General features: G+C 57.5%; 1 protein-coding gene across 7 annotated transcripts in view; it reads left to right on the top strand.

Annotated features, from left to right (window-relative positions):
- BICRA (BRD4 interacting chromatin remodeling complex associated protein) overlaps positions 1–12,518 on the top strand; it is a 75,860-nt gene that overhangs the window by 49,918 nt on the left and 13,424 nt on the right. For 5 of the 7 annotated variants that reach the window (XM_027080010.1, XM_027080007.1, XM_027080009.1 and 2 more), the window contains exons 2-7: positions 1,557–1,657; positions 3,737–3,782; positions 3,884–3,926; positions 5,927–5,992; positions 8,657–10,621; positions 11,156–11,332. In XM_027080010.1, the coding sequence (XP_026935811.1) occupies positions 3,742–3,782; positions 3,884–3,926; positions 5,927–5,992; positions 8,657–10,621; positions 11,156–11,332 (2,292 nt within the window). In that variant the 5' untranslated portion in view covers positions 1,557–1,657; positions 3,737–3,741. The remainder of the gene's footprint in view (positions 1–1,556; positions 1,658–3,736; positions 3,783–3,883; positions 3,927–5,926; positions 5,993–8,656; positions 10,622–11,155; positions 11,333–12,518) is intronic. The other 2 variants (XM_027080014.1, XM_027080013.1) reach the window with 2 other exon arrangements.

A 12,518-nucleotide genomic window follows, 5' to 3' on the forward strand; every position in this document is an offset into this window, starting at 1 on the left:
AAAAAAAAAAAAAAAAAAAAAAAACCAATATGATGAGAGGACCGTCTGTGGGATAGTGGTTAAGGGTGGGGACTCTGCAGTCAGCCTACCTTGGCTCAGACCCCAGCCTGACCACTGACCACTGGAGGGATCTAGGGCATATGGCTCACCATTCTGAGCCTCGCCTTCCTCATCTGTGGAATGGGGCTGCGAAAAGCACCTGCTTCATAGGGATTCAAAGATGGTGAACAGGCTAATCCGTGCAGAGTACTTAAAACCAGCAGCCACCATCATCATCATCATCATCATCACAGCCACCACCATTATTGTCATCAGGTCAATCCTTGTTATTTGTGGATTCCATATTTGTGAATCCGCCGATTTGCTAACATTGATAACCCCCGAGTCAATACTCACGGCGCTTTCCTGGTCACGTGCAGACGTGTGCAGAGCCGTGAGTCTATTTGAGTCTCCCGATGCGCGTGCTCCCAGCTGAGGTCGAACGCGGCGACCCTCTGCCTCTCTGTTCAGCGCGAGAGCTATAAACAAGCATCCTCTTTAGTGCCCTGTTGTTTTGCACTTTTGTGCTTTTTGTTGGTGGTTTTGCTCTTAAAGATGGCGCCTCCCGTGTAGGGCTGAAGGGCCGCCCAGTGTTCGTAAGCACAGGAAGGCTGCGATGTGCTCTGGAGAAATCGCGCGTGTGAGATGGCCCGCCCTCAGGCATGAGTTATAGCGCTGTTGGCCTTGAGCTCAGTGTGAGCGAATCAAGGATTTATATTAAATAAGGTGTCTTTATTGTTTTTATTATTTCTAAAATAAATTTATTTATTATTTATGGCTGAGTTGGGTCTCCGTTGCTGTGCGTGGGATTTCTCTGTTTGCGGCGAGTAGGGGCTACTCTCATTGCGGTGTGCGGGCTTCTCACTGTGGTGGCTTCTCCTGTTGCGGAGCACGGGCTCTAGGCGCATGGGCTCAGTAGTTGTAGCACACGGGCTCTGTTGCTCCACGGCATATGGGATCTTCCCGGACCAGGGCTCGAACCCGTGTCCCCTGCATTGGCAGGTGGATTCTTAACCACTGCGCCACCAGGGAAGTCCCAAACAAGGTGTCTTTAAACAGAAACACACATAAACCAAGGGGATATATTGATGGGTTGATGAGAATGGGACCAGAGGCTGGCAGGAAGCTAACCCCGTCTTTCCCCAGGGGCGGCAACTCAGTGGCCATAATCCCAAATTCACAGTGACCTTATGGGACATAAGCACCTCAGATGACAAGACCTGACTGTAGTTTGCTAGATTGAAGTGCTGAAGGATTATACCATATAATGTTAAATACTATTGCATGATGTGTGTGTGTGTGTGTGTGTGTGTGTGTGTGTGTGTGTATACACACACACACACACACACAGTATATGTAGATATAGTGCGGTGTGTCTGCTTATATATATGTGATAATGTACAGCGTTGTTTCCTGTAGTTTTAAACTTGTATTTGACCTCTCGTCTCTCTGGCTACATCCTTCTCCTTTTCACTGACTGTCCCACTCACAGCCTCTCTCTCATTCTCTCTCCACAGCTGGCCCCCGAAAGGACGCTCCCCACGTCCCCAGCTGGGGCCCCTGCGTAGACCTGGAGTGGACACCCCCTCCTTCCCTTCATGATTCGTTTGTAGCGCAGGTAACCAGCCAAGCATCCCGCTCATTCCCGGAGGGGCCGTGGTCCCCCGTCCACCTCCCCGGAAGGGACGTTCCTTCTTGGAAGAGCCTGGCTCAGCCACATCCTTCAGCCCCTCCCTCTCCAGCCTGGGCCCCCTGGGTCATTCGGGCCATTCCCCCAACCTCCATGCCATCTGCAGCCAGGATCTCCCTCCCCGCTTTCCGTCTTCTCCAGATTCTCTGCAGATCCTGCCTTGTCATTCCCTAGCCAGGCCTTGCCCACTTTAGGCTGGTTGGGAAGGGCAGGGGCTCGTAGGCCACAGAGCTGGTGACCTGGGAAGACAGTGGGTGTGGGCGGAGATATGAAGCCGGAGAGAGTGTGTTATCTTGCTGCACCAACGCAGCAAGAGCCTTGGAAGGGCCTCTCTGGGGCAGTCCCCGGGGCCAGCTCTAGAGGCGAGGGTGATTGGTGTGTGAGGCTCCGGGGCCGTGTGTTTCTGTTCTAGACTGGGCTTGTTAACCCAGGGCCCACGAAGTGTGTACGTGTGTGCATATGTATGTGTGTGTCCCATGACACACTTCCCCCTGGGAAAGAACGTGTAACGTTGCTGGCCCACATGCATGTTTCTGGCAAGAGGGTCTTTTGCTTTCATCAGACTCTCCAAGGTACTGTTCAGAGAAGACCCTGAACTAACCATGTGGGGTCCCTCCCTGAGATTCTTTGTGTCACAGAGCCGTCGAGGGTAATAGGGGCTGTAGTGGCGATCAGGAAGTTCAGAGAATGCTATTGGGGGTTAGGGGTTGTGACCCAGCTGAGAGCACAAGTAAGATTTTGTGTGTGTTTGGCGGGGAAGAGGGGGGCGGTGCACGGCAGTCACCATGTCCTCACCGTCCCCCTCCCCCTACCAAGAAGAAAAAGAGAGGCTAAGAACTCCACAGCCCTGGACTGGGATTGTGTGTGATTTCTCGTGTTCTGTCTGCGCGGTTGGGAGGGAAGGATGTGTGGGCTGATGGAAGGATAGGCGGATGGGGACTTCCCTGGCGGTCCAGGGGTTAGGACTCAGTGCTTTCCCTGCCCGGGCCCGGGTTCAGTCCCCGATTGGAGAACTGAGAGGATGCAAGCCTCTCAGTGTGGCCCAAAAAAGTAAAAAGGAGGAGTGGGTGGAAGGACGGGTCCGTTTGTGTGTTTGGAAGACGAGGAAGATGGGTGGTTGGGTGGAAGTTTGGAAAGATGGGTGCGTGGAAGCTTGGTGGGATGTCCGGAGCAGTGGTGGTTGGCGCAGGGGTGGATGGGCAAACACAGAGAACTTGTTTTCTCACTTGTAAAATGGGGCACACGGCATCCCTTTCCCATGGGGGCTGAACAAGCTAACATTTGTGAAACGCTTGGGACAGTGCCTGGCATTTGGTAAGCAGGAGACAAATGTTAGCCGTCCTCATCATTCCGACAGGCTCAGCCCAGCTCCGGCGGTTCCTCTGCCTCAGAGCGCCCACCCTCCTGGTCCCTCTCCCTCTCTCTTCCCTTCCTTGAGAACCACGCTGCATGTGTCTTCCAGGGGGACCCAGAACCCGGGCCCCTTCATGCCGCCTCCCCTCCCTCCCTCCTTCACCCAGTCACGTGTAGGACAGGAGCACAGGCTTGGGGCCAGACTTCTGGGTTCAGGCCTGGCTCTGCCACCTGCTAGCTGGGAGGCAGAGAACCATGGTCTCAGCTCTTCCTTTTACTCATCTGCAGAGCGGGGGTGGCAGGACTCACCTCGAGGGATACTGTGGGGATTAAATGAGTTACATGTGTGTGAAGCACTTAGCACGGGGCCTGCATGTGATCAGGACTCAGTCTGGGTTGATGTCATCACCATCGTCATCAGATGCTGGGGAGAGAGAGGGAGGAGGAAGAGGCAGCTGTCTGTCTCTGATCAGGAGGTTCTGGTACAGAGGGCACCTGCCCCACCCCTACCCATGCCCCTAGACGTAAGGGGACAGAAACCCTGACCCCTCCAGGGGTCTTGGCCCCAGGGAATGGTCCTTGCAGGGAGGGTCCTGGCACGCTGCCGACATCTAACTTGTCTCCCTTGCCCTCTTCCCGCCCCGCCCCGTCCAGTGGCGATGGATGATGAGGATGGGAGATGCTTACTAGACGTGATTTGGTGAGTAATGGGCTCCCCACCCCACCCCGCCCTCCCCCACCCTCTCCCTCCCCTCCCCTGTCCCTCATCTCCTCAAATGTCTCTCCTCTCCTCTCTTTCAGTGACCCTCAGGCCCTCAATGACTTCCTACATGGATCTGAGAAGGTGAGTGCTGGGGCAGGGAGAAGCATCCCCAGGGCAGGGGCCTGTGGAATTGGGAGCTGAGAGACGCTCCCCCCGATTCAGTAGACATCTGCCCCTTGCCTTCCATGAGCCAGGCCCCAGGGTTATGGCAGAGAGTGAAAGAGCTGGCAAATCCCTGCCCTCACTCCATACACATCTCCTTGGTAAACAGAGCAACCAGAGAGCTAATAAAGGTGATGGTGGGAAGCACCATGCAGAGCAGCATAAGAAATAATAATGGCACTTGCACAACAAAAGAGGTTTAAAAGAAAATGAATGGGAGGCAGAAGCAGGGGCTTCTCTAGCTGGTGTGAACCTGAGGGATCAAAGGGAGGTGCCCATGGCACTCTGGGCAGGGGAAGGACAGGTAGGAAGCTTGGAAAGTTTGAGAAAGAAGGCCTGTGGGGCCGGAATGAAGGGGAAACTAGAAGGTGGTAAGACTGGAGTGGACAGAAGTCACCAGGTCATGAAGGGCTTGGAGGACCTTGATTGAGGAGTTCAGACTTTATTCTGAACGTGACAGGCAGTTCTGATGGGTTATTAAGCAGGAGAATGCCACATTCTGTTTGCACTCCAGAGAATGGAACAAAGTGGGGGAGAGTGGATGTCTGTTGAGCCATGAGGAGCTGTATCAGTCACCTACAGCTGCATAACAAGTTATCCCATCCCTTAGTGACTTAAAACAACATTTGTTAGAGCTCTCAGTTTCTGAGGGTCAGGAACTGGGGAGTGGCTTAGCTGGGTGTCTAGCTCAGTGTCTACCCTGAGTAGCAGTCAGGATGTTGCCTGGAGCCGCTGTCATCTGAGGGCTTGTCTGGGGCTGGAGGATGTGCTTCCACAATGACTCACTGCCGTGGCTGTTGGCTGGAGACCTCAGCTCCTCACCATGTGGGCGTCCCCATAGGATTGCTTGAGTGTCCTCACAGCATGGCAGCTGGTTCCCCCAGAGCAAGTGACCCAAGGGAGAGAGCCAGGAGGAAGCTCAGTGCCTTTTATGACCTAGTCTCCAAAGTCACACGCTGTCACTTCCGTCATACTGCATTTACTAGAAGCGAGTCACTAAGCCCGCCCACACTCACAGGGAGGGAACGGAGCTCTGCTCCTTGAGAGGGGATGTATCACATAATTTGTGGAGCGGAGGCGAGTGTGGAGTGGAGGTTGGTGGCCTGGGCCCCAGGGCAGGCACAGGAGCAGGTGCCAGGCGCTGGCTCTGGGATCTGTCTGGGAGGCAGAATCACTAGACTTGCTGGTGGATTAGATGGTGAGGAAGAAAGAGCATCCAGAATGCCTCTTGGACTTGACCTGAGCAGCTGAGTGGGTGGTGGTACCGTTCTCTGAGACTGGGGGTTCGAGGTGGATTGTAGAAGTCCAAGGGCGGCTATTGGATATACCAGGCTGGGGTTCTGGAAGAAGATCAGCTGGACAGAGACACTGGGGAGGCTTGGCTGTGGACAGACATTCATTGGGCGCTTGGGGCCTGTTCTAGGCATTGCCCATGTCTGCGGGAACGAGACAGGTCCCTGTGCTCCTAGACACGGGAACAGCACGCACATTAGGTGCCCGGGTGGCAGGGCGTGCCGGGTGCTTGGGCTGGGCGGTGGAAGGAGCGACTTAGTAGGAAGGGACTGACAGTTGTCGGGAGGACGTGACAAAGGTGACAGGCCCTGCCAGATGTGTTACCAAACACGCTTGAGCAAAGCCACGGAGGCAGGATTCTAGAGTTCAAGGCAGGCGTGTCGGGAGAGGCTCGGACTCAGTGCTGGGGTTGCCTCGCATTTTAATCTTGCAGCCAAGCCCCGTTCTTTGGGGCATCTTTTCTGGAGGCGGAGTTTCCTGTACCCCTCGAATCTCCCCCTCAGCCCCCCCCACCTCGTCTTTGTCTTTTTGTCCCATGTAACCCTAAATTGGTTTTTGTTCTAGAGGTGGGCCGGCCCACTGCCCAGCTGACCTTTGACCTTGGGTGGGGGCGGGTCTTGTTGCAGCTTGACAGTGATGACCTCCTGGATAATCCCGGGGAGGCCCAAAGTGCCTTCTATGAAGGTCCTGGGGTAAGTGGCCCGGGGGGCTCGGGGCCTGTGGTGGCAGCCAGTGGGGGAGGGGAGAAAGGGTCACACTGTCCCCTTAGGCACTTTGCCGGGAGGGGGTCAGGGGGCAGTCACTGAGAAGCAGTGTGGGGTGGAGGTGAGGCCGGAGTTGCTGGACCCCCAGCTGTACCCTCAGGCCCCTCAGAGAAGGAGGTGTGGTCCTCAGTCCCTGGCCTTGGAGGGCAGCTGCTACAGAGGTGGTACAGAGGCAGAGGCTGGCTGTGGAGTTCACAGTGGGCAGGGCGGGGGTGGGGGGTGGGGGTCCTGTCCCGGCCCAGCCACGGGTGGAGTATGTGACCTGGGGGAAGGGGATCGACTGTTGTGGATCTCAGTCTCCACCTGGAAGAGGAAGGCTGGGGTGATGAGCAAAGCCCCGAGCGGGGAACACAGTGGACTTCTATCGAGCACCTACTGTGCGACGGGCCATTACTCAGTGCCAGCCGTCCCTCCCTCTTCTTCCTCTCCTGTGGCCTCTCCCCTCCCCACTTCGCTCCCCATCCCTCCCCCTCCTTTTTCCTCCTCCCCCCCCTTCTCTCTCCCTCCCGCTCCTCCCTCCTCCCTCTTCATCAACATAACTATCAGTTACCGAATACCTATCATATACCAGGCCCTTTACAGTAATTTTCATTTAATCCTCGCAACAACCACAGTAACACTCCAAATACTTTATCTGGCGTAATATAAATGACTAAATCCAGAACCCAACAAACAAACCTTATGTTCGTGTTATTACATTTACATGTTATTTACATTACATTACAATAACAATACGCATTATTCTTACCCATGCCGTCCTCTTTTAATACCCATAACGTCCCTGGTCAGGTTCTCAGTACCTCCTGTATGTGACGTCAGTGAATGTCACGACTGTCCTAGGAGGCGGGTTTGGTTATGGCCATTTAGCCGTTAGGAACTCAGAACTGCCTGGTCCTTGGTTGGGGGCTGAGCCGGAGCCCCATCCTGCCAGGCACTGCCCTCCACTCCGCAGCAGGGTGACCCCTTTCCCCGGTCTGGGAGGCAAGGAGGGAGCAGTGCCCACCTCACTGGGCTGTTATTAACAACAACATGGACAGTAATAATGACAGTAACAACGCTAGATGTTTCCCGCGTGCCAGCCAAGAGCCAGGTACTGCTCTGAGCCCTCCACTTGGATTAACTCAGAATCTTTCAAACTACAGGTGTTGTTGTTCTTTTTTTTTTTTTTTTTTTTTTTATTTATTTTTGGCTGCGTTGGGTCTTCATTGCTGTGCGTGGGCTTTCTCTAGTTGCGGCGAGCGGGGGCTAATCTTTGTTGCGGTGTGCAGGCTTCTCATTGCAGTGGCTTCTCTTGTTGCAGAGCATGGGCTCTAGGCATGCGGTCTTCAGTAGTTGTGGCTTGCGGGGTCTAGAGCGCAGGCTCACTAGTGGCGCACGGGCTTAGTTGCTCCACGGCATGTGGGATCTTCCCGGACCAGGGCTCGAACCCGTGTCCCCTGCATTGGCAGGCAGATTCTTAACCACTGCGCCACCAGGGAAGCCCCCGAACTACAGGTTTTGATCCATTACCTGGTCAAGTATCAGTGGGTTTTCCATGCCATTGGCATGATTATTACTTGTAGAATATTTGCTCAAAAATGCGTGCATGTATCGATTACACACTCGTGTCCTGGATTGCCATCCCGGAAAGCATTTAAGAAACATCAGGTTCGGGACCTCCTTGGTGGCGCAGTGGTTGGGAGTCTGCCTGCCGATGCAGGGGACACGGGTTCGGGCCCTGGTCTGGGAAGATCCCACGTGCCGCGGAGCGGCTGGGCCCGTGTGCCACAACTGCTGAGCCTGTGTGCCACAGCTGCTGGAGCCCGCCCATCTAGAGCCTGCGCTCCGCAACAGGAGAAGCCACTGCGATGAGAAGCCCGCGCACTGCAACGAAAACCCAACGCAGCAAGCAAGCAAGCAAGCAATCAGTCAGTCAGTCAGGCTCATGTCGCGCTGGGCACCAAGTGAGACTCCCGTCCGGTAGCTGCTCAATCAGTCAGGCTCACATCGCGCTGGGCACCAAGTGAGGCTCCCGTCCGGTAGCTGCTGCCGCTGCTGCCTTTAACAGAACCGCACGATCTTTTATCTGAAACCTTTGGGGCCAGGCTTGTTTCGGAATTCAGGGTTTTTCAGATACTGGAAAGGTGATGCAGAATATGTGTGTGCGGCATGTAACATAACACACTCGCTTTTCTGTGGTCGGACTTAAGGCGAGTCACATTACGTGGATGAATTATGCCTTTCCCTCAGAGCATCACCTGAGTTCCGTTCAGGATTTACAGCCTACAGTTAGCAAAACGTTTGTGGTTTCCAGAGCCTTTCGGGTTTGGGAATTGCAGATAAGTATTACGGGCCTGTACGGCTGTTTAGAAAATGGTTTTTATTACATTCTGCTGACGTGCGCAGATGGGGAAACAGGCTGGATTAAGCAAGCCCCAGGTTGCCCAGCCCAGCCCTGGCAAAGCTGGCATTTGAACCCGGGTCCAGCCACTTCTAGGTGGAAGGTTCTTCCTATCCCTGCCGCCCTGACTCCGAGTGCCCTTTGCTTCCGCGGTGCCGAGCCCGGCCCCTTGCTAACCTCGGCTCTCTCCTTCACACCTTACCTGCCTCCAGCTCCACGTGCAAGAAGCTTCTGGCAACCACTTGAACCCAGAGCCCAGCCAGCCGGCCCCCAGCGTGGACCTCGACTTCCTGGAAGATGATATCCTGGGCTCACCGGCGGCGGGGGGCGGGGGCGGCGGGGGCGCCGACCAGCCCTGTGACATCCTCCAGCAGAGCCTCCAGGAGGCCAACATCACCGAGCAGACACTCGAAGCCGAGGCCGAGCTGGACCTGGGCCCCTTCCAGCTGCCCACGCTGCAGCCTGCGGATGGCGGGGCTGGCCCAGCGGGGACCGGAGGGGCTGCCGCCGTGGCCACGGGGCCCCAGGCCCTCTTCCCGGGTGGGGCTGACCTGCTGGGGCTGCAGGCCCCGCCCACCGTGCTGACCCACCAGGCCCTGGTGCCGCCCCAGGACGTGGTCAGCAAAGCCCTCAGTGTCCAGCCCTTCCTGCAGCCCGTGGGCCTGGGCAACGTGACCCTGCAGCCCATCCCAGGCCTTCAGGGCCTGCCCAACGGCAGCCCCGGGGGCGCCGCGGCGGCTACTCTCGGCCTGGCTCCCATCCAGGTGGTGGGCCAGCCCGTCATGGCACTCAACCCGCCCACCTCCCAGCTCCTGGCCAAGCAGGTGCCCGTCAGCGGTTATCTGGCCTCGGCAGCTGGCCCTTCAGAGCCAGTGACCCTGGCATCGGCCGGCGTCTCGCCGCAGGGGGCTGGCCTGGTCATCCAGAAGAACCTCCCTGCCGCCGTGGCCACCACGCTCAATGGGAACTCGGTGTTCGGAGGGGCGGGAGCCGCCACGGCCGCGGCCAGCGGGGCGCCCTCGGGACAGCCGCTGGCGGTGGCCCCGGGCCTCGGCACGTCGCCACTGGTTCCGGCGCCCAACGTGATCCTGCACCGCACGCCCACGCCCATCCAGCCCAAGCCTGCCGGCGTGCTGCCCCCCAAGCTCTACCAGCTGACACCCAAGCCGTTCGCCCCCGCGGGCGCCACGCTCACCATCCAGGGCGAGGCAGGGGGCCTCCCACAGCAGCCCAAGGCCCCCCAGAACCTGACTTTCATGGCGGCGGGCAAGGCCGGCCAGAACGTGGTGCTGTCGGGCTTCCCGGCGCCCGCCCTGCAGGCGAACGTCTTCAAGCAGCCTCCCGCCACCACCACGGGCGGGGCCCCGCCGCAACCCCCCGGGGCCCTGAGCAAGCCCATGAGCGTGCACCTCCTGAATCAAGGCAGCAGCATCGTCATCCCCGCCCAGCACATGCTGCCGGGCCAGAACCAGTTCTTGCTGCCCGGCACGTCGGCAGTCCAGCTCCCCCAGCCGCTCTCGGCCCTGCCGGCCAACGTGGGCGGGCAGATCCTGGCGGCCGCAGCCCCCCACGCGGGCGGACAGCTCATCGCCAACCCCATCCTCACCAACCAGAACCTGGCGGGCCCGCTGAGCCTGGGCCCTGTGCTGGCCCCCCACTCCGGGGCCCACAGCGCAGCCCACATCCTCTCGGCGGCCCCCATCCAGGTGGGCCAGCCAGCGCTCTTCCAGATGCCCGTGTCGCTGGCCGCGGGCAGCCTGCCCACACAGAGCCAGCCGGCACCCACCGGCCCCGGCGCCACTACCGTCCTCCAGGGGGTCACTCTGCCCCCCAGCGCCGTGGCTATGCTCAACGCCCCCGACGGTCTGGTGCAGCCCGCCACCCCTGCCGCCGCCGCCGCTGGGGAGGCCGCGCCTGTCCTCGCAGTGCAGACGGCGCCCCAGGCGTCCCCCGCGGTCAGCACGCCGCTGCCTCTGGGCCTCCAGCAGCCGCAGGCACAGCAACAGCAGCAGCCCGCACAGGGCCCTGCCCCGCAGGCCGCCCCGGCTCAGGCCTCCACCCCCCAGCCCAGCCCAGGCCTGGCGTCCAGCCCGGAGAAGATGGTCCTGGGGCAGCCGCCCTCTGCCGCCGCCACGGCCATCCTCACTCAGGACTCCCTGCAGATGTTCCTGCCCCAGGTAACCAGGGCTGCCGGGCAGGGGCGGGGGGTCTGTGTGGAGAGGGGCCAAGAGCTGGAACCGGGTGTGGTTGAAGCAGCGGGTGGGAGGGTCCTGTGGGTTAGGGAGAGCGTCTCAGACATGGCCCCCCTGCTCCAGGTCCCCGAGGAGGAGGCCTGAGGGTGACAGGGCCAACTGACTGACACAGAGACAGACAGACAAGGAGAGTGACTGGCTGACAGACTGCCCACTTGCTGGAGGGTTGGGAGAGGGGTCACACAGAGACAGTGGCTGAGACATGGACGGACAGATGGGGCAGGAGAGATGCACATTGGGGTGGAGCTGGAAGACGACTCACGGGACTGAGGGTTCGGAGCTGCCCCGGGTTGTGGCCTCCTGGACCCTGGGGCTCCCTCCCAGCCCCCGGCCTTGGTGCCCCCCAGCCGGTTCCCACCACCCGCTTCCCTGGTGCATCAGTGGGGGCGGGGTGTCAGGGTGGGGAGGCCGCGGGTCCGTGGGGATGGCCTCTGACCCTGTGCGGGCTGCCTGTTTCAGGAGAGGAGCCAGCAGCCCCTCTCCACAGAGGGCCCCCACCTCTCCGTGCCCGCCTCGGTCATAGTCAGCGCCCCGCCTCCCGCCCAAGACCCAGCCCTGACCACCCCCGTCACCAAAGGAGCTGGCCTTGGCCCTCAGGCCCCCGACAGCCAGGCCTCCCCGGCGCCGGCCCCCCAGGTAGACGAACCCCAGCAGCCTCTGTCCCAGCGCAGACCAGCCCTGCCCCTCGCCCCCCTTCCCCGTTCCCTCCGCTCGCTCCCTGGCTGCCCTGCCTGCCTCTCTGTCTCGCTGGCTTGGGAAACGGTGCTCTCCTTGGCTCCCCAGATGTTTCCTGAGGGTCTCCGGACAGTCATGGATGCTTGAGACCACACTCTAGTCAGGGACACGAGATCCACACAGCAGGAAATGGATTAGGTCCTCGAATGATCATTTTCCCATCTGGGTAACTAATCTTCAGGTAGCTCACATTTTAAGGAAGATACCAAGAGGTCTAGGTCAAAGCCCCCTCTCCTGCTTTCCCTCCCAAGGCAGTTTCTGGCACTCCTTTCCCACGCATAGACGAGCAAAATGACAACTGGATTCCTTCCCTTCCATTTTTACCAAAGTGATAGTGTACTCTGCATGCATTCTGCACCTTTTATTATTTAACAGTTCATCTTGGAGACTGTACTTCATTCTTGCATAGTATTCCATTGTGTGGAGGTACTATTATTTATTTAATCAGTTGTTGTTGGGAATTCAGATCACTTTTGGTCTTTAGCTGTGGCTGAGCAAGCTTGCAAAGAAGAACTCTACATGTGTCTCTTTGTAGGATAAGTTCTTTAAAAGGAAATTGCTAGGTCTAAGAGCAAATGTATTTGTAGTTTTGACAGATATTGCCAAATTGCTCTGGAGTGTAAATTGGTTTAACAGATTATCAGCAATATATGATCTGTGCCTTTTTGCCCCCACCCTCAGCAATATTGAACTTGGCCGATCAGATAGGTGAAAATAGTCTCTTGTTTTGTTTTAATATGCATTTTGTTTTACGGTAAATGAGGCGGGGCAGGTTTTTATAGATTTAGAGTTATTTGTGTTTTCCTTTCTACGGAATTGTCTGTTCATATCCTTGGCCATTTTCAAATTTGGGGTTAATGGTCATTTTCTTGTTGATTTTTAGAAACTCTTTACATATTAGAGAAATTAGCCATTGTCTCATATAAGTCATTAGCACATCAGCATTTGAGAGGATGGATGTTGTACTCCTTTGAAAAGGACCAGTGGGTGGGTGGATTAGGGTAGGCAGGAAGAGGAGGGAATAACATAAGCGAGGTCCAGGAAGGCAGAAATCAGCTGGGCCTTGGCCTTAAACAGCCATGATTTC

The sequence above is a fragment of the Aethalodelphis obliquidens genome, unplaced genomic scaffold (genome assembly GCF_003676395.1).
Source record: "Aethalodelphis obliquidens isolate GAN/ISIS:26980383/991018 unplaced genomic scaffold, ASM367639v1 scaffold43, whole genome shotgun sequence".
Lineage (NCBI taxonomy): Eukaryota > Metazoa > Chordata > Mammalia > Artiodactyla > Delphinidae > Aethalodelphis > Aethalodelphis obliquidens.